Here is a 22,332-nt window from a genome sequence, read left to right on the forward strand (position 1 = left end):
CCCCCCGGCGTAGCCCGAACGGCGACCGGACTGGGAGTGTCTAGAGGGCCCCGAGGCTGACCCCTGACCTCACGGGGCAAACGCTCAGCTCCTCGGGCCGCGCTCGGCGCCAGGCCCCGCCCAGGTACTCCCGGCACCACTGATAGGCTCGGCGCTGCGCGTCACGAGACAGCGAGGAGGCGCGCCGCCGACTGGGGATTGGCTCGAGGCACTTAGCATCCTGCGAATCGTCTTTGGACCAGCAGCCGCCGACAGCCCCCCCTCCTCCGACGACACCTGTCCCATCTGCCGCCATGACGTGGACTCCGTTAGGCCAAAAGGCCGGCCGGTGCTCAGCAATCCTCAGGTGGGGTTAGCTCCTTCCGGGTACGCTCGGTTCCGCTTCCGGGAAGCCGGAGAGTCTCTGGGCGTCCTCGGCTCCGCGCGACCGCCTTCGGCTTTCTTCGTGGCTCCAGTCCCGGGACCGTTCCCAAAGCCAGGCGCGATTCTCAGGGCTGCGGCGCTCAAGGCCAAGAGGGACGGCAGCTTTCCCCGAGTGGGGCGCGCTCCGGTCACGCCCGTACGCCGGTCTGTCTCTGCAAAGCCTGGTTACTGCGTGGACTCTGTCCGGAACCAAGGAAGTGACGTAGGCCAATCCGAGCGCGGTGGGCGGTTGGACAGCGGCTCCGCAGAGCTTACGAGCGAGGTTCTGGCCAATGAATGGACGGTGATGCTAGTTTGTGGCTCCTTTGCAACACTTGCTGTGGGAAACACCCGATTAGGGAGTAGAGTGATCGAGCCTATGGTGACAGTTGGGGTAAGTGAGTGGAAGGATGAAAACTTAAGTTCCAGCGATTCCCCTTTCCCCAAGGCAGCAGGTGTATGTGATGCTGGAAGGCGTTCCGCGCGTCCAGCGCTGCATGGACCGCATGAGCGCTATTCATGTGACCCAACGCAATGACTTTAATAGTATGGGGTGGATTTTTCTTTCTCGAGATTGTGTGTATGTGTCCTGTTAAATATCGGGAAGAGGGGGACATTAGTGGTCAGCCCAGAAAGGAAGCTAACACAATTCATAATTCATCCGAAGGATGAGGTTTGTTAGAATGAAAGGGCCTCAAGGCTATGAGTTTCGGGATAGGGAAGAGAGAATTAAACATGAGACCTTAAAGTTAAGAAAAGACTTCCCTTTAAAGTCTAGGGATGGGGCTGAAGAGATGGCTTAGCGGTTAAGAGCACTGACCCCTCTTCCAGAGGTCCTGAGTTCAATTCCCAGCAACCACTTGGTTGCTCACAACCTTCTGTATGTAATGCAATCCGATGCCCTCTTCTGGTGTATCTGAAGACAGCTACAGTGTACTCATACACATAAAAATCTTTTTGGGGGGGGGGAACGTGTGCGCCCGTGTAAGAAAGCAGTGGTGCAAGCCTTTATTTACTCCAGCATTCAGGAGACTGAAATCGGTGGTTAATTACCTGTGAATTTGAGAACAGTCTAGTCTACATATTGGGTTCCAGGCCAGCCAAGGCTACGTAGTGAAACCGTCTGAGAGAAGAAAGAGGTTCTATGAGATTTTTTTTTTTTTCTTCCCCTAGACAGGGTTTCTCTGTGTAGCCTTGGCTGTCCTGGTATTCACTCTGTAGAGCAGGCTGGCCTCGAACTCAGAAATCCACCTGTCTCTGCCTCCCAAGTGCTGGGATTAAAGGCGTGCATCACCACTGCCCAGAGAATGAATGGGGGTGAACTGGGCAGAGGAGCCAATCAGAGAAGCAGCCTTAAGAGCAATCTTTGAAGCAGACCGGTCTCCTAAAGAAAAGAGAAAACTGACTAAAACAAAAACAAAAAACCAAAACCTTTTAGGATTGTCAGGAAGTTTCCTATGACCTTACTAGCATGTGGCTGGGTACTGGGTAGGGCCATAAATCACTGACTGTTGTCACATCACGGCATGGGCAGTTTCCCTTTGAGAGCTGCAGAGAGGCACCCCCTGCTTCTGTCTGTGGGAGCTGGCCTAAAAATGTAGGCTAGCTCCCCTTCCATCCCAGCACTGGAGAAGCAGAGGGGGACAGGATCAGGTCGCAGATGAATAAACAAACATGCAGGCTCGAGTGTAGGTGGGTATTTTAACTTCCGCATTACTTTGGACCATGAACTTTGTGGAGAATGAACTTTGTAGGTGATGACATGGTGTTGTGTTGCAACGTTAAAATGCTGGACGAGCCTGGAAATGTTAGGTGGTGATTTTATTTTTGGCTTTAGAGCCCAGGGAAGAGTTCTAAGCTCTGCTTTCTGGGCAGAGGTTCTAGGTGAAAGTGGCCTTGGTTCTGCTGTCTGATTGGAGCAGACCAGACCATATCATTCCAGACAGTTTTTACATAACTGATATCAGTAAATGAAGTCAGATCTGGGTTGGCATAGCTTGTTCTTCGTGACTTATTAGAGGTCACCTTTCTGACCTGTGAGTTGCTGACCCTATGAGGTTGGCCAAGTGGAAGGATTGGCAAAAGAAAGATTTGGCAACAGTGAAGGTTTCTGAACAAGTAATAACCAGAAATTAATGTAAAATAAATCCAGACATAATGAATTGAAGATGTTTCTGACCACTAGACAACTAAATTGTAGCCTTAGTTTTGAGCACACAGCATGTGTACTTCATGTGCTCATGCCATCTTGGCTAGTATTTGAGACTGTGGGATACCATTGGAGCAGTTGGTGATTCAGTGAGGTTGGTCTCCTGTCTCTGGCCAGGTTCTTGTCCATCCTTCCTCCAGGAGCAGACTAGGAAGACAGCTAAGGAAATAAAGAATTCCAAGGGTCTCGGTGACAAGAGATATTTACGAAATGGCTCTAAACATATTTCTGCTATTTTGTACTTCATATTTAAAGCCATACTCTCAATACTGAAAGTTGTAAAATAATATCAATTTTGAAAAACTGTTCTGCACCCCAGCATATCAGATATTCAGCCAAAATGCAATGTTTTGGGGTTTTTGTTTGGCTTTTGGTTTTTGGAGACAGGGTTTCTCTGTGTTGCCATGGCTATCTTGGAAGTCATTGTACAGAGTGGCCAGGGTGGCCTTGAACTCAGAGGTCCAGCTACTTCTACTTCCTGAGTCCTATGGTTAAGAGGTTCGAGCCACCACTGTCTGGCCAGAATTTAATGTTTTATGTAAACATAAGCATTTCATTAGTAAACAGTTTTTTCCATCTTAACAAATGGTAAACACACACACACAGAGTCCTAAGAACTGTTTTTAAGTATTTTATGAATTATCATCAAATGTTTATTTGTATACTTACTTTATATTATATACTTGGGGTTCAGTATAAATTTCTCAGGTAAACAAAGTTACTAATGAAAGACCCCCAGAACTGGGGAGATTCTTACTCAAGTCTCGGGATGACGCGACCACCCAATGACTCACGAGAGACCGAACTTGCTGCAATCACATGAGGTTTATTGGGGATACCGGTACGGGGTCGACCTTGTGACCTTGTCAGCCAGAGGAGTTCTACCCCGGGGTCGATCTGGTGACCATGCTGGCCAGCGGAGTTCGACCTGAACACAAGAAGTGAGGGTTATTTAAGGGAAAAATCACAAGCTGGGGGCGGGGAGAGGGTTACCAAGGAAACAGAACATAGAGAGACCCAGCCCAAGGTATTCAGTTAGGGAGGGGAACATATTCATTCTAGGAATGTAATCTTCATCTACCGGTCGGTCGACAGGGTGGAGAGTCTCATAAACCAGTAGACCTTCATTCCTAGTTCCGCCCTCATTGTGGATCATTCAGGAGGGGCAGGTATCGGGAACCAGAGCCCTGAGGCTCTGAGTTAGCCAAGTTCCATGCCCCCTTTTAGGTAAGGGCTAACACATTATACATACATTTCTATTAAATGCCCTCATTTTAAATTCTAAGATTCTCCATGCTTTCACTAGTGGGAAAAGTTGACAAATCTCTGTTAGGAGTAGGCACTCCTACTATTGGCTTCTCTCTTGCAGTATACTTATAATAGATTTGTCTTAAAAGATAGAAAAACAAAAACAAGATAATCTTCTGGAAATACGCAAAACAGAGACTTTTGTGCAAACTTGCAAGAGAGGGCAGATGGTCTTGTAGCCTGTTAGTTCTCACTTCAGTGTCTCTGTTAAGTAAATAGTTACAGGATGGAAAGTTTGAAGTCCGCCACACACAAGGTTTATCGCAGCAAAAATAGCACACACAGAGAGCACAGCATACAAAGTCATAGCTCACTGAATAACACAGGGTGTGTGTGTGTGTTGGCAGAGCATCATTTGCCCTTGGGAGTGTCCAGATGGTCTGCAGCTCCTTTCTCCGGCCAAACTCTGACCTATATGCGATTGTGGAAAACTGCAGACACAAAATAAGGCCTAGAAGGAATGTCTTGCAAAGCAAAACAAGATCACAGGGACAGGGAAGTAGAAGAAGGAGGAACTCAAAGGGGCCAAAGAGCCTGCTTGTTCAAGTTCTGCATATAGAGCTGCCTGTAGTAGCTAGCTATATGATGCATAAACGGTAGGGAAAATACAAATCATTTATCCCTGAAGTGGACCTAGAGCCCTATGTCTCTGTCCACCATTGCCTCCTTTCCTGGCCTCTGTGCTGCCCACCGCTGGACCAGCTCGGGCAGAGTTTTGTATGTTTTAGTAGGGTGTTGGACAGGGCTTGAATTGGACCTGGCAGGATACACTTTGTAGGTTGGAACATTTTGAATGCCAGCAGGAACCTCACTAGGTGAGATAAGGCCAGACTTAGCAAGAACCAGGCTTAGAGCCTGGAAGGAGTAGAAGGCGTGAACAAGCACTCCCTAGAAACAAAGCAGGTTCCCAGGCAGATATGGGGAACTGAAACCAAATGTGTTTCACAGGCGTGGTTCCTTTGAGAGAAACTGCTCCTTTGCAGCAAAGCTGGCTGCTGGGGAGAAAGAAAGGATATATAAGTAAAGAATATAAATATATATAATATCATACATATTTATAATATATAATTAATATAATAACAAAATATAAAAATAAAATTGTCATAGGGAGAAAGTCTCGGAAGGAAAGAATTAGAAATTAAAAAGGAAAAGTATTCTATGGTAAAAATGGAGAGAAACACAATGACACATGCATCTGGATCCCATTTGATTTTGTTTCACTTACCAGCATACATACAGGCAATTATTTTCAATAATGATTATAATTTTATATATCATCTTTGAAATAATCAAAGTAAGGCAGATTTAGAAAAGGATTAAGAAATGGATTGCTATATTAAAGACTGTAGAACAGAGGTTAGAGGGTTCTTTAAATCAGAATAAAAAACCTTCAGAAGAATCCAATCTGGAACCTACAATAGCAGCAAAAGAGTAATTGCAGACAAGAAAGATCCACACAGGGCTTAGGGAGGTTACAGAATGGCAGCCTATAGAGATAAGATTAACAACGGCTACAAACCAGCATGGTCAGACTGGATATTATATTTAATAATCACCAAGGATCAGTTACTAGATGAAGATCTATATGCTGAGTTAAAAATACTAGTTCTGTTTACTGAAGTCACCTTAGAGCAATGTCATACAATAGATTATATGTTCCATTTTGTAGAGTTTGGAGAATTAAGATATATACATGTGTTGATACATCACACTATTGATACATGTTCAGAATTCCAATGGGCTTTTGCCTTGAATTCTGAAGATGAATCTGAGACTGCACATTTATTGGAGATGATGCCTATTGGGGTCCTAAATAAGTTAGTACAGAGGCTAGAATCTTCCAGGACTAGGCCTAGGTTAGCAGCCTGAAGCAGTAAGCCTCCAAGACAACAATCACAACAGAAGAATAAAAGTTATTCTATAGAACACTGCCAGCCAGGCGGTGGCACCAAGCTTCCCATAACTTGTAAATTCTCTCTAGGATACTGCCTTGCTAGAGCTAGCAACAGAGGTTGAGTATATTCTTTAGGCCAGCCTGGTCTACAGAGTGAGTTCCAGGACAGCCAGGGGTATACAGAGAAACCCTGTCTCGAAAAACCAGAAAAAAAAAAAAAAAAAAAAAGAACGCTGCCATGCTTCCCACCATGATGATAATGGATTGAACCTTTGGAACTGTAAGCCAGCCCCAATTAAACGTTTGCTATTATAAGAGTTGCCTTGGTCATGGTGTCCCTTCACAGAAAGACAGCTGCTGACCCCAGATGACCCCAATTCATCCGTGTCACAGACTGTTGAGCCCTGAACTTTCTCAGCACCCAGGGACTGAACAACAAATACCACAGCTTTGTTTGTTTGTTTGTTTTTGAAAAAGATTTATTTATCTATTATACTTAAGCATACTTTAGCTGTCTTCAGACACCAGAAGAAGGTATAAGAGCTCATTACCAATGGTTGTGAGCCACCATGTGGTTGCTGGGATTTGAACTCAGGACCTCTGGAAGAGCAATTGGTGCTCTTAACTGCTGAGCCATCTCTCCACTCCTACAGCTAGCTTTCTTTCTTCCTTCCTTTCTCTCTCTCTCTCTCTCTCTTTTTTTTTTTTTTTGTTTTTCCGAGGCAGGGTTTCTCTGTGTAGTCCTGGCTGTCCTGGAACTCACGCTGTAGACCAGGCTGACCTGAAACTCAGAAATCCACCTGCCTCTGCCTCCCAAGTGCTGGGATTAAAGGTGTGCGCCAGCACTGCCCGGCTAGCTTGCTTTCCTAAGACTGACCAATATTCCCATTTTCTAGGGGGCCATCACCAAAGGAAAGTGATGCCCAAATCAGCAGTAAGCAATTTTATGAGAGTGATGCCTCCCGCCCTCCCGCCCCCCTATGAGGTGGATTGAATGATTTTTGGTCGTTCAATGGATGATGCATTGTTACCCTCCCAGGGATCATCAGACAATGTAGGTCTATAAGGGCAAAGGGAGCAGAGATGACTGAATTGGGGGAGAGGAGTTCAGAAGCCCTGTGAGTAGGTATGGAAATGATGACACTGGGACCAGCTATGGAGAGGCAGATCAACTTTACTTGGACTGATTCAAGGCTTAAATAATTTGGGGGGTAGGGGTCAGAGTATCCAGGATGGGCAAAGGTCATTGGCTGAAAGCTTAAGATAACATGCCTCACTAGCATAGAGAGGCAGTCCAGAAATCTCAGGTGCTAGTTGAATGGGTTCTTATGAGGAGAAAGGAAGTTGAACTCACCAGGATAGTATAGATAATAGAATACTTTCTCCAAGGTTGCTAAATATATATGAACTGGACATTGTGAATGTACATCTTACTTGATAGTTTTCATAATTATTACTGAATATAGTTTATTATTATAAGAGAATTTATCGGACCAAAAGGGAAAAATATAGAGATAGTCTCTTGTGTACTATGTAAAAACATTCACCTCTTAATAAAAAGCTGTTGGTCAATGAACCAAGGCAGAATTAGAAAGAGAGAGAGAGAGGAATTCTGGGTTTGAGTCAGGCTGGAGAGATTCACCTGTACACAGAGGAAGACAGCTGCATGAAGGTGAGGACCAGGTAACCAGGCACGTGGCAAGACTTAGACTAGAATAAATGGGATAATTAAATTTATGAGCTAGTCAGGGAACAGGCCCAAGCTTATGGCCTAAGCACTTATTTATTTATTTATTTATTTATTTATTTATTTATTTATTTATAAGTATAATTAAGTCTCAGAGTTGTTATTTCAGGGAACTTATGTGCAGGAGGCATAGAATCAAGGCTGAGCCTGAAAAGTTCCTGGTGGAAGGTGTGAACAAGCACTCCCTGGAAACAAAGCAGGCTCCTAGGTAGATAAGGGGAACTGAAGGCAGCTCTCTGATGTGAGCCTCTGCTAGCCATGGGAGCCTGGCTAGGCAGTTGGGTCCAAGATCCACCAATGAGTGCTTCCAGGTAGAGAGCCTTCCCCCAAGTGTTACAGCTTTGTAAATGTGAGCCATTCTCAGATGATCCTTGGTGAAATAGCTTGTGTGCTTTATTCCAGGTCGACAGGGACAATCTGAGCCCCGGGGAGTGGGATGGGATTCTGTGGGGAAGTGCATTCTATGGGTGAGGCTGGGATGCTGGCGATGCATGGGAAAGAGTTCCAGGCCCAGTGCTACATGCTGATGCTTGTGGTCACGTAGTTGGAGGTAGTGGTTACATGCCTTGAAGCAAGCATGGGGACAAGGAGGGAGTTAGCTCTACTCCTACCATCTAAGATGCTGAGATCTCCAGAGGCTAAGCATGCCCAACCTCACAGTCCCATGCCTATTCCTCTGCCCGACCTCACAGTCCCGCCCATTCGTCTGATGCAAGGCCCATGTGCCTACAGATGGATGCAGGCAGTGTGGGGGTGAGGTGGCTGGGGTAAGACATAGCAGAGAGCCAGAAGAACAGCAGCAGCAAATGTCAGCACAGTTAGCATTTGCTGTGAAGGTTTCTGCATGGAGGCAGTATTCCTTTTATATAGTGAGACTTTTAGGCAAGAATGTTAAAGTAGCCATAAACCATGCTGGAGGCTTGAGTGTATATGTCCTTAGCATGGCTCACACCTCTCTGCATAGCATAGTTCCTGGGCCTCAGGAATACAACTTCTATTTTGTATTGTTACCTTTTGTTTTTAGTAAAGCTATCCTAACTTCCTGTGTCTCTGTGATCTGGGGTTTACCTCATCAACTGTAGTCTTGCCATGGATACCGTGGTTACCATCTTGTGATTTTATTTAAGTTGTTCAGCAACCTCTTCAAGTGAAGAATCACAAAAACTGTTCATCTGGCTGTTGTTAAGGTAAATGAAATAAACTCCTGTTTAAGAGGCTCACTTTGAGAAGTCTTGGTTGGTTTTATTTTTTTCTGTTTGCTGAATTGTTTTGTTTTTGTCAACTTGACTCTAGTCATCTGAGAAGGAAGAACCTCAGCTGAGAAAACCCTTATATCAGATTAGCCCTTAAGCCCATGGGCCATTTTCTTCATCAGTTACTGATGTGGAAGAAACCAGTTCACTGCGGGTGGTCTCCACTTGTGGATTGTGTAAGTAAACTGAGAAGCAAGCCAGTAACCAGCATTCCTCCATGGCTCTACTTCAGTTCTTTCTCCGGGTTCCTGCTCTGACTTCCTTGATGATGGACTGTGACATGAAAGCCAAATCAACCCATTCCTTCCAAGTTGCTTTTGGCCATGGTGTTTTCTCACAGCGATAGAGTCACTAAGTCATGCACACTCGTGTTCTTGGATGTGCCTCCTTTCCTGAGTACCTTTCTGTGCCTAAATCTGTGGCTTAAATAACTTTCTAACATACTGGCTTGTCCTGGAAATTCCTTTCTTCAGTGAGGTCAAGAACCCAGTTTTGCCTGAGTGGACATCTCTGAAAAGAGTTCCTCAGGTTGCTGGGTAAGATGCCAGTGTCTGTATCCTGTTTCCCCTGTCTGTGAAAACAGGTTTGGAAGTTGGCATAGATTGGATAATGCCCAAAGGAAACATCTTCATGTTACACAGCAAAGATACACACATAAGTTCTTTCTCTACTGTGTGGAACCAGAGCAGCAAAGAAAGTGTAAGCATCCCTGCACACGTGGGATGGTAGGTAGGGCACAGGGAAGCTTACAGGGACAACAGACAAAGCGTGGACCATGGGAGCTAAATAAAGCATTGACACCACACAACCCCAGCACTTGTGCCACTTTACGGAGGAGAGCAAGGCACACAGCTTCTAAACAGGGAAAACTATTTTGCTTGCTGAAATACACAGTTTTTTCAGCTACATTTTATGGCATGCCAACATGACAAATCATGCCATGTTTCTTCTGCAACATACGATTGAGTTTCTGAGTTTGACCCTTATCTGTTTCCATTTTGGAATAATTCTTAGGACAAAGTCCATCTTTGGTTCATAAATGTTCTACTCATAATTTTCTTTTTTTTCTCTTCATCCTCTTACTAGGACATTTTTACTGTTTGCTTTTTTTTAAAGATTTATTTATTTATTTATTTATTTAATGTGAGTACACTGTAGCTGTCTTCAGACACACCAGAAGAGGGTATCAGGTCTTATTACAGATGGTTATGTGCCATCATGTGGTTTCTGGGACCATGTGGTTGCTGAACTTAGGACCTCTGGAAGAGCAGTCAGTGCTCTTAACTGCTGAGCCATCTCTTTAGCCCCTGTTTGCTTTGTTAACATAATAAAATATACTAAAAATCTAGTCATGAGACAGCAACATATCAAACTAAATTCACCAACTTTTCAATAGATAGCTGAGTCCAAACTGGATTTATAACAGAATGAAACAAACGACACCATTTATCCATATGTAGCTAAACTATAAGTTCCTATTTTTATGCAAGTTTTTATATGGACTTTATTAATGCTTGAGGTTTTGAAAAGCTCTTTGACATTTTTTCCCCTCTTTGGCTTCACACGAATCTAAGAGTAACAAAAGATTATCTGTAGCCATGCCTGACCATGATAACAAAATTTAACCACTTTGAGTAGCAAAGCTATCTTAAAATAAGGAAAAAAGGCAGAAACAGCAACAACAACAACAACAAAAACCCACATAAAGCAGCTGGTGTTAGAAAACAGAAGGCAGGAAGAGGGATGCTTCCAGAATATGGGATGGAGGTAACCTCTTCTTGAGCATGGTTCTTCTCTACCATCCCTTCTGTTCCTTAAGAGATATCAGACCAAGGGTCTTAAGGGTTCTTGGTCAGAGAAAGACTTTAATGACAGAGACAGTAGCAAAGGTTTAATGAGAATTCATTTATCTGGGCAAAGTAAAAGTGTACCACTTTTTCCTTTGTGTATTTTTCTGATGAGAAAGATGTGGCTTCCAGTGTGTATTTGGAAAACCCGATTAATTTAGAAGATTTTCTCTTAGTCACAGATTTTCAGCAATTCTATGTTTTGTGGGATATGTTGAGCTTTGGATCTAGGGGTGCATTAATCATTTGAATATAAAAGGTGTAGGGAGCCGTGAAGCTAGAGAGGCATTCGCCATGGCAAGATGGCGCCTACTTCCGCTGTTAACTCCTAGTAAACAACTGAGCATGTGCATAGAGAACTGTTTGCACATGTGCGTAGAGTGAAAAGATGCCATGTCACGGCCCATTCTGGGGCGTTACGTAGGGTAATGAACGGACAGCCAATCATGGGCAGACACGCCACGCTGTGGGCAGACACGCTGCACTGTGGTGTATATAAGAAGTGTGGATTTTGGGCTCTATCTCTTTTCCCTCTGGGAGAGGGCAGTAAACGTCGCTGCGGAAGGAACCTAGTGTGTCCGCGTGTCTTCTTCCTGAGACGACTGCGCAGGCTACAAAAAGGTCCCAGCAGGCTCAGAGTTAAACCCTTGGCGCCCAGCTGGTTGGTGCTGTCTTGGCAGTGTCTGTGAACTAAGTTGCTGCATTCCTGTTCTGGGAGGATGTAAGTCACTGAGGATGTGCACCAAAGGTTTGCCCAGCTCCTGGTCCTTAGGATGTGCTTCCTGTCTGTAAAGAGATGAATAATCTATCTACTGTGTTCTCTACATACGTGTTCTCACTGTCATGAGGTCTTTGGAGGTTCACAGGATGAAGCAACCTCTGTTAAACCATGAGCCACAATGAAAATTTCCTTTTGTAAGTTACATGCCATTTATTATCTGAGGATGGCCTCAGATTCTAATTTCCAGCCCCGACTTGTAGAGTGGATTACAGGCCTTAGCCAAACATGACTCAAATTGGGTGTGTGTACCTATGTGTGTGTTTGTGTGTATATGTATGTGCATGTGCGTATATGTGTATATATGTGTGAGTATGTATGTGTGTGTGTGTGTGTGTGTGTGTAGAAGCCAGAGGACGACCTTGTCTGTTAGCTTATTTTCAGTTCCTTGTGCAGTGCTGCCTGTGTCAGGCTGGTCTCTCAGCTTCCAGGAATTCTCTTATCTCTGCCTCTTCTCTCTCACTAGAGGCATGCTAAGATCAAAACTAGATGCAAACTCACATATGACATGTATGTGCATTCCACGTATCCAGTCTCCAATTGTCAGGCTGGTGCAGCAATTGCTTCAGCCACTTTCTTTATGAGTGCTGTAACCACTTAGAAAAGGAAAGCTTGAGCCCTCTTCTTTGTCAAAACTTACATTAAAAAAAAACCCTTAAATTATGTATACTTGTATGTATCTGGAGTAGGGTATGTGCATAAGTGCAGGTGTCTTCTCCAGCCCCTTAAGATTTGTTTTGATTAATTTTTAAACCCACAAACAAGTTCCACTTGTCTCTTCTTTATGACTCCATTTGCTGGCCATTTATGTCCCTGTTTTTTATTATATATGTGACTAAAAAAGCTATGAATTCTAAAGTCTGGGTCTGCTTATTCTGTCCTGGGTGGGTCAGTTTTTCCTCTTAAGTTTCCACTTCTTTATTGTAGATCTAGCATGTTTTTTTTTAAAAAAAAATGTATTTCTTTACAGTTTTTCATTCTATGGTGTTTCTAAAGATTTATTTCTATTATTTTATGTGTATGAGAGTTTTGCCTTCTTGTGCATCCTAACACCACACATGCTGGTGCCAGAGGAGGTGGTAAGCCTACATGTGGGTCCTGGGAATCGAACCTGGGTCCTATGTACCATTCACACTGACTAAAAACTACCCATATAAGAGAACTTTCTCTGTGTGTCAGTACTTAACTCTCCCAAAGCCTAACTCTTAGTTTGCAAAGGCAATTAAGAGACAAATTCAATTCAGTAGTAAAGTGTTTGCTTAGTGGGTACAGGCATTGGATTTGATTTTTAGTACTCATACGTACATACATGGATGTACATGTATGATACAAAATCAACCAAGCAAAAAAAAACACACTGAAGTTTGTTTTTTTGTTTTGTTTTGTTTTGTTTTCTGTTTTGTTTTGTTATGTTTTGGTTTTGGTTTTTCGAGACAGGGTTTCTCTGTGTAACCCTGGCTATCCTGGAACTCACTCTGTAGACCAGGCTGGCCTCGAACTTAGAAATCTGCCTCTCTCTGCCTCCCAAGCGCTGGGATTAAAGGTGTGTGCCATCACTGCCCAGCCACAGTAAAGTTTTAAGCCAGGTACAGTAGTCCATGTTTGTAGACTTAGTACTTGGGAGGCTGAGGAAAGTGGATCTCTGTGAATTCAAGGCCAGCCTGGTCTACATAGGACAGCCAGGTCTACATAAACAGACTTTGTTGTTCTTCTTTGGTTTTTTGAGACAGGGTTTTGCCACACCACCTCCAGTAGGATCTGTGTGACAAGTTCCACAGATTGAGGCAGTTTACCTCAAAAGGGGGAGGCCTCCTGGAACTGGTTGTGGAACTCTTTGCCGGAGAAAAATTACTGAGCCGTAGTTCTCTTGGCAACTTATCTGTTTAATGTTTTCTATTCCTTTTCCTATATACGAGATGTTCCTGATAGCCTAGACTAAGATCTTAAGCAAGAATAATGGGTACAAAACCATCCCTCGAGATGGAGTCACTAACCATGACCTCATCTCTTGGAAAACCAGCGCTTTATAAGTTATGCATAAGATAATATTGATAAATATAATTTTCCCAACAATAATATTTAATATGGCTGCATGTGTGTCATCGAAAGTAGATTTTTGGATCTTGTTTAAGAAAGCCTTAAATAGAAAGAATGAAAACAGTTTAAATTTATGCTTTGAAGAGTTACAGCAGAATGGGAGCTAGAGGTTAAATAGTAACTAATCATAAAAATTCATTAGCTTGTTTTTGGAAATTTGCCACTAGTCTTAGATGATTTTTGCATTTTGATATATCAAATAATCATAATCATACCCGTTCTACCTGGCTACTTCATTGAATATATCCTTTTGGAGTTGTAATACTTGAATGATTTTGTATTTTGCTGTGCCAAATGATTATTATTGTATTGCTTCATTGAACACAGGTTTTCACTGTTGTAACACCTGTTTCTCTATGCATAAAAACCCTTGCTTGAGAGCTTCAAAATATACTCAGATTCAAACTGACTTTGTGTTTGTTTCTGTTTGTCACCACCGATCCTTACCCACCTGGCCTCGAGAACCCACATACCTGGCGGGGGTGGTCCATGGCAGAGTTTCTCTGTGTAGCTCTGGCTGTCCTGGAACTCACTCTGTAGATCAAGCTGTCCTTGAACTCAGAGATCCACCTGCCTCTGTCCCTCAAGTGTTGGGAGCCACCACTACCTGTCAAGAGACCATATCTTATTTTTAATTAGTATACCCCAAATCTTTTATATAAACGAGGCTGTACTATATGCAATCCTATACCATGCTTTTTATTTGTCATCATATATTCATAATTTTCCTATAATTTCATATATTCTTTGAAAACATTGTTTTAATGAATTATATACCATTTGCTCATATACCCTCAGGTAATAAATTATTAAAATTTCTTATTTTTTAGGGTTAGATGTTTAGATTGGCTTTACATTTTTCCCATTAATTTATTCATTCAATTAACATCCCAATCTCAGTTCCTCCCATCCCCACTGTCCTTCTCAGTACTGGCTGCTTTTGTGTGTCAACTTGATACAAGCTGGAGTTATCACAGAGAAAGGAGTCTCCTTGAGGAAGTGCCTCCATGAGATCCAGCTGTAAGGCATTTTCTCTGTTAGTGATCAAGGGGAGAGGGCCCATTGTGGGTGGTGCCATCCCCAGGCTGGTAGTCCTGGGTTCTATAAGAAAGCAGGTTGAGCAAGCCAGGAGAAGCAATCCAGCAAGCAGCACCCCTCCAAGGCCTCTGCATCAGCTCCTGCCTCCAAGTTCCTGCCCAGTGTGAGTTCCAGTCCTGACTTCCTTTGGTGATGAACAGCAATGTGGAAGGAAGTGTAAGCTGAATAAACCCTTTCCTCCCCAACTTGCTTCTTGGTCATGTTTTGTGTAGGAATACAAATCTTAAGACACCCTCACAAGTCTCTCCTCCCATCCCCCTTTCCCTTCTCCTTTGAGAAGGGGGAGGCCCATCATGGGTGGCCCTTCATCACTGCAGGATGGGAAAATCCTCTCTCACTGAGGTCAGACAAGGCAGCCTAGTGAGAGGAACAAGATCCACAGCAGGCAACAGAGTCAGGGACAGCCTCCCTGCTCCAGGTGTTGGGGGACCACAGGGACATCAAAGTGCACATCTGCTACATATGTGTGGGGAGGCCTAGGTCAGCCCATGCTTACTTTTTGGTTGGTGGTTCAGCTCCAAGGGCCCAGGTTAGTTGACTCTTGGTCTTTCTGAGGAGTTCTCATCCCTTCCAGGTCCCTCACCTTCACCCAACACTTCCACAAGACTCCCTGAGCTCTGTCTAATTTTTGGCTGTGGGTCTCTGCATCTGTTTTGGTCAACTGCTGGATGGAGCCTCTCAGAGGACAGTTATGCTAGGCTCCTGCCTGCAAGCATAACAGAGTATCAATACTGTCAAGGATTGGTTCTTGCCCATTGGATGGGTCTCAAGTTGGGCCAGTCATTGGTTGGCCATTCCCTCAGTCTCTGCTCCATCTTTATCCGTGCACTTCTGTAGGCAGGACAAATTTTGGGCCAAAGGTTTTGTAGGTGTGTTGGTGTCTTTCTCCCTCCACTGGGAGTCCTGCCTGGCTATGGCAGGTGGCCACTTCAGGCTCCATATCTCTTACTGCTAGGAGTCTTGGTTAGAGTCTCATAGACTCCCTGGAGCTTCAAAAAATTGGAAATTGTTTTACCTCAAGACCCAGTTATACCACTCCTGGGCATGTACCCAAAAGATGCTCCACTTTACCATAAGGATGCTTGCTCCACCGTTGTTTATAGCAGCTTTATTCACAACCATCAAAAACTGGAAACAACTGAGATGTTCCTCAACTGAATAGTGGATAAAGAAAATGGTTTATTTACACAGTGGAATACTACTCAGCTATTAAAAATGAGGACATTATGGAATTTCCAGGCAAATGGATGGAACTAGAAAATATAATTCTGACTGAGGTAACCCAGACCCAAAGGATATGCATAGTATATACGCACTTATAAGCATCTATTAGCCATAAAGTACAGGATACCCGTGCTACAGTCCACAGACCCAAAGAAACTAACAAGGAGGGCTCAAGGAAGGATGCTTGAATCTCACTCAGAAGGGGAAATAAAATAGTCATCAGAGGTGGATGGAGGGAGGGAACTGGGTGAGAGAGGGCATAGGGAGGGGAGTGGGGTGGGGTCAGGGGTGGGAAAGCTAGGGGAAGAGGGCTGTGGGGAATGGAAGTTGGTGGCTGGCGAGGGTCAGGGGCCATCTCTAGGTTATGCCAGAGACATGGAGTGAAGAATAGACTTCAGGGAGTATATGGCTTCACATTTTTGCTTTTACACAGACCCAGGGAACACAACTTTGAACAATAAATCTGTATTTTCAGTTGTGATGGTTAGTCTTGTCGACAGACTCTAGAAAAGCCTGGGAGAGAGGCCTCTGGCATACCTGTGGGAGATTGCCATCTTAATTGTGGGTGAGGCCTGGGCTATGTGCGTGGGATACTGATCTGAGTGGGTCCATTCCTCTCTTCTTCCTGACTGGATTCGATGTTGCCAGAGGCTTCAAGTTCTTGCTACCTGGACTGCCTTGCCTCAGTAGACTGTAATCTGAAACCATGTGTTAAATAAAACCCTTTCCCGGTCTGTTTGGGCCAGTGCCCTGAGCACACCTTGGGCACAAACTCCACAGCCAGTCCCACAATACTTAGAGGAAGCTCCACTCCCAGGCACTCTAAGATGCCCAGGATCAGAAAGTGAGGAGGACACAGCATCTGTTCCAACACTGGGAGTAACTGGGACCAGCAGGACCCAGGTACACAGGAACTCTGCCAGCCCAGTGGCTGGGGTTGCTTCCGGTCTGTCTTGGCTGGTGACTTGAGCAGACTTTGGGCCCAAATTTTACAGCCAGTCCCACAGCATCCAGAGGTGGCACTCTGATACACCCAGGATCAGAGGATCAGAGGTGAGGAGGACACATCTGTCCCACCACAGGGAATGGCTGGGACCTGAGGGACCCAGATACACAGGAACTCCACCAGCCCAATGGCACTGGTTCATTCCAGTCTGTCTGGACCAGTGCCCTGAGCAGACCTTGGGCACAAACTCCCCAGCCAGTCTCACAACACCCAGAGGAAGCTCTACTCTCAGGCACTATAAGAAGCCCAGGATTACAGGATCCCAGAATCACAGGATCACAGAGACAGCTTGACTCTGAGGAGTTCTGACACAACCAGGATCACAGGAAGGACAGGCTTCAGTCAGATTTAGCAAGGGCAGGTAGCACTAGAGATAACCAGATGGTGGGGGTGGGGAAAGTATAAGAAAATAAACAACACAAACCAAGGTTACTTGGCATCATCGGAACCCAACACTCCCACCATAAGTCCTGGACACACCATTACACCAGAAAAGCAAGGTTCAGATCTGAAATCACTTCTTATGATGATGATACAGGACTTTAAGAAAGACATAAGTAGCACCCTCAAAGAAGTACAGGAGAACACAGGAAAACAGCTAGAAGCCCTTCAAGAGGAAGCATAAAAATCCCTTAAATAACTACAGGAAAACACAACGAAACAGGTGAAGGAAATGAACAAAACTATCCAGAGTCTAAAAATGGAAATAGAAACAATAAAGAAATCAGAAAGAGAGATAACCCTGGAGATAGAAAACCTAGGAAAGAAATCAGGAGTCATAGATGCAAGCATCACCAACAGAGTACAAGAGATAGAAGAGAGAATCTCGGGGGAAGAAGACACCATAGAAAACATTGACACAACAGTCAAAGAAAATGCAAAAAGCAAAAAGCAAAAAGCTCCTAACCCAAAATATCCCGGAAATCCAGGACGCAATGAGAAGACCAAACCTAAGGATAATAGGTATAGAAGAGAGTGAAGACTCCCAAGGTAATGGGCCAGTAAATATCTTCAACAAAATTATAGAAGAAAACTTCCCTAACCTAAAGAAAGAGATGCCCATACAAGAGGCCTACAGAACTCCAAATAGACTGGATCAGAAAAGAAATTTCTCCTGTCACATAACAATCAAAACACCAAATGCACTAAACAAAGAAAGAATTTTAAAAGCAGTAAGGGAAAGAGATCAAGTAACATATACAGGCAGGCCTATCAGAATTACACCAGACTTCTCACCAGAGACTATGAAAGCTAGAAGATCCTGGGCAGATGTAATACAGACCCTAAGAGTACACAAATGTCAGCCTAGGTTACTATACCCAGCAAAACTCTCAATTACCATAGATGGAGAAAACAAGATATTCCATGACAAATCAAAACTTACACAATATCTTTCCACAAATCCAGCCCTACAAAGGATAATAGATGGAAAACACCAACATAAGGAACAAAACTACACCGTAGAAGAAGCAAGAAAGTAATCTTTCAACAAACCTACACAAACCTAATTCCACCTCTTACAACAAAAGTGACAGGAAGTAACAATTACTTTTTCTTAATATCTTAATATGAAAATTAATATTACCAACATATCATAATTGATTGAAATCCAAAAAATATGAGGAATTAGAAATTTGTTGACTGTCATCCAATGGTTTCTCTAATTTGGTAATTGGAGAAATAGGTCCAATATTGTACAATCCATATACACTTTCAGCTTGTTTGTATGTGACAGTGTCTTGCTGTGTACAACATAATGGTCTTGAAATCATGCTTCTCCTATCTCAGCCTCTCTATTAGTAGTATTGTTTATTTCATGTTTTTACACTATACTTTGGTTTTCAGAACAGCTTACATCTTTCAAAAGTATTTATACAGCCAAAAGAAACATAGATAATTAAATTGGGAGGTGGCTTATAACAGAACAACAAAGAGTGAGACTGAATGCTTTGCTTGACATTTGTAACTCTTGTATCAAGTGTGAAGAAGACTTTATAAGTTACTCTTTCTCTGAGATGAATGCTTTTCACATTATCACAGCCAATGAACCAGATTCTTACCCTCACCTAATGTCTGTGCCATCCTCCAAGCACAACCATTGTTCATTGAAACAGTTGGTGAATGACTTTATGGGTAGACCATCTTAATACACACACCATTTCATAAATGAATGTAACCTGTTCTCTGTGGGCTGAGAAGAAAGTCACTCACTCAAGTCAATTAGCTTTGACCATAGCTGGAAGTCTGTATCCCAAAATTGTGCCTACAATTCATTCCTTGGTGCAGCAGAACTGTCAACTCTCTGCTTAGCTATGATGGAGGTAAAATCCATTGGTGATATGAGGGTCATTGAAGTACAGCCTTATTACAATGAAATCCAATGTCTAAAAATTGTTCTTATTTTGGGCTTGTACCAGAGTAAGAGCAAAGATTTTAAGCTCTACTAAATACAAAACAAACAAACAAACAAACAAACTTTATGTTCATTTAAAAAATACTAGTAGTAATGTATTATTTTAAAATATACAGTTAATATGTTTGAAGTTATTTAAAATTTATATTGAGAAAAACATGTATTTTCAGTATTGCTGTAGACAAGCATCTACATAAGACTGTTAAATTGATTGTTTTATATCAAACAACTTTTGTAATACTCATTTTTATTGTTATAATATTTTATAAATTTTAAAGAATATGCCCAAAAAGGTCTTTCAGGTATTGAAGGGGGGGTCTCTGGAAGGAGTTGGGATACAAAAGGGAAACAAGGATGTGATTTAATTCTATTTACTTAAAATATGTTTTTAAGTGTTAACAAATTCAGATAAATTGAAACCATGTATCTTTTCTCATCATAGTGCAATGAAACTTAAATCAATAAAAAAAATAAAAAATAAAAATAAAACCCTTTCTCCTTTAAGTTGCTTTTGTTGAGAGATTTGTCACAGCAATCAAGGTCAGTCTTTTGTGTGGACAACCAGACTTGAACATGTTCTAGCCCCAACCCCCTCCCCTTTTTTTACTGCATCTCCAAACCCAGGTTTTCATTGGTGGAAACAGTCCTAGGGTGGGCAAGGGGGCTGACTTTTGCAGGAAAGTTTTCCTGAACTCACAAAGCTACTTCATACTGATAGATTTATTGTAATTGTGAGAGGTGGAGAATCTGAGCTGGACCTGAGCAGGAATGTGACCCTTCCAGGCAAGGATCTAACAGCTATTCTCTGTCAGAATAGCTCTTCCCCAGGCACCAGGTGACCTGCAGACTGCGGAGGCAGCAAAAGCCTACAGGTCCATCAGCATGTGAACCCAAGCCCAAGAAAATCAAGAGACGATATCTTAAAAACAATTACTAGGGCTGGAGAGATGGCTCAGCAGTTAAGAGCATTGACTGCTCTTCCAGAGGTCCTGAGTTCAATTCCCAGTAACCACATGGTGGCTCACTATCTGTAATAGGATCTGATACTTTCTTCTGGTGTGTCTGACAACAATAACAGTGTACTCATATAAATAAAACAAATCTTTTGAAAAATGCCTAGACATTACTGAATGCCTATGGTTTGGGAGGATAGCTTAGGGAAGTACTTACCTCATGACCATGAGGACCAGAGTCTGATCCCCAGAACCTGTGCAAAAATGCCAGGCATGATGGCATATATGCCTTGTCCCAGGCTTCTGGAGACAAAGATAAGAGCACCTCAGGGACTCACTGGCCAGTTTAACTGGTGACAGTGTACAGCTTCATCCACAGATGAAGATATCTGTGTCCAAAAAGACATAGATATGAAAAACATAAGAGGTTAAGAGTCCTGGAGGCCAGGGGCAAAAAAATCCAACATGAGTTTAGTGGGAGTGCTGGAAGAAAGCAGAGTCTGTCTTTTTCTGTTTGCATTTTTTGAGTCAAGAGGTTCACTGTGTAGCCCGGACTGGCTTCAAAACCGAGCTTTCCCTGCATCAGCACAGCAAGTGCTGGGACCACAGGCATGCACCACCATAGTTGGCTCTGGGACTGTATTTAGAGAGATAATGGGAAAGAGGTAATGGTTGTCAGATTTTCCACTAATGAAGTAGAGATTTATGTAATTAAGATCAGTGAGCCTCAGGCAGAGAAGACATGTTAAATAAATCTAAACGAAGATACACCAGCAATGGAGATGTTCTGTGTGCAGCTGAAGAAGACAGGGACTTGTCAAAGTGTTGCAGTAGAAATGAATGTTGAGGCAGGAGGGAAAGTTAACATGAAAACAGTGAAGCTGAGAAACATTGAGCACAATAGATGAGAGGGCTCCAAGCCCACGTCAGCAGGTCAGGAGGCTCTCCCAAAGTCTGCTCCGATAAGAAAGGTATGTGAGTCACTGCTATCCTCTCATACATCATTTTTCTTTGTGTGTGTGTGTGTGTGTGTGTGTGTGTGTGTGTGTGTGTGTGTGCATGTGCGTGTGTATGTGTGTGTGTGTCTCACTCTCTATCCCTGGCTGGCCTTGAACTCACTAAGAAGACTAAGCTATCCTAAGACTTACAGAGACCTACCTGCTTCTGCTTTCTGCATGCCAGGATAAAGACACGAGCCACCATGCCCGACTTTGCACTTTTGAAGAATAGATACTAAGTGATCGTTAATAAATCATTATGCCCAGGGGTTTATGTGTGTCACAGCACCTTTATTCAGATGGAGAAACTGAGTTCTGGTGCACTGAACAATTGCCTCATGTTTGGAACATTGGTGGCTAAATGAAGATGGGTACCATTCTTAGATTCTACGTCTGGAGCCAAAGAGAAACTCCACAGGAGAATTGAGAGGTAATCCTTCTCCGGGTTGTTTATGCTTTTGGAATCTGGATGTGATCACTTGATAAGAGGGAGGGTTGTATGGGATGTGGAAGTTACAGTCTGAGATCAGTTCAGGCTCGTACAATTCCAATGAATCCCGAGAAAGCCTGGAGACTTCACGGAAATGTCACACTTGTTGGTCATTCAGAAATTAAGAAATTGGTTGAGCTGGGTGTCCCACCTGACTATGTGAGCCCCTTCTACTCTGTGATTTCCAGCCTTAACACTCTAGTGTCCCATCCTTCCTTCAAAACGAATTCCAGTGTGAGGCTCCCTACCCCTCCTTCTCTAGCTTGGCCATCACCACTTTGATCTTCTCTCTCATTTCACAGTTGGCTCCATTTCTCCCCTTTCTCTCTACACAGAATTCCTTAGTAAGCCTGTGTTTCACGTTGGAGGTTTTCCATACTCAGAACAGAGCCAAGAGCAAAGGTGGCCCTAAGAAACAGTGGTTCAGTGGATGAATATAGCCTCAACTTCTGGTGCCCTCCGCTATCTCTGCCCGGGTTCTTCAGTCTGTACCACACAGAGAAAGTTCAGTGTTGACCTCTGGATTCTGGACTCTGATTTCAGACCTCTTCACATCCTTTGAGGCAGAGTCACTGTCCCGGTCCCATTAGCACTGTCAGGATAATGACTTCTCTA

At 43.4% G+C, this 22,332-nt stretch overlaps 1 protein-coding gene across 2 annotated transcripts in view; it reads right to left on the reverse strand.

Moving 5' to 3' along the window:
* The window catches only part of Chkb (choline kinase beta), a 3,425-nt gene extending 2,806 nt beyond the window's left edge, over nucleotides 1-619 (reverse strand). For both annotated transcript variants that reach the window (XR_004113408.1, XM_031352972.1), the window contains exon 1: nucleotides 69-619. Coding sequence is in view for 1 of the 2 variants with exons in the window: in XM_031352972.1 (XP_031208832.1) it covers nucleotides 69-295 (227 nt within the window). In the remaining variant the exon portion in view is untranslated. The remainder of the gene's footprint in view (nucleotides 1-68) is intronic.
* Nucleotides 620-22,332: the final 21,713 nt, after the last annotated feature.

Source organism: Mastomys coucha, unplaced genomic scaffold, assembly GCF_008632895.1.
Source record: "Mastomys coucha isolate ucsf_1 unplaced genomic scaffold, UCSF_Mcou_1 pScaffold11, whole genome shotgun sequence".
Lineage (NCBI taxonomy): Eukaryota > Metazoa > Chordata > Mammalia > Rodentia > Muridae > Mastomys > Mastomys coucha.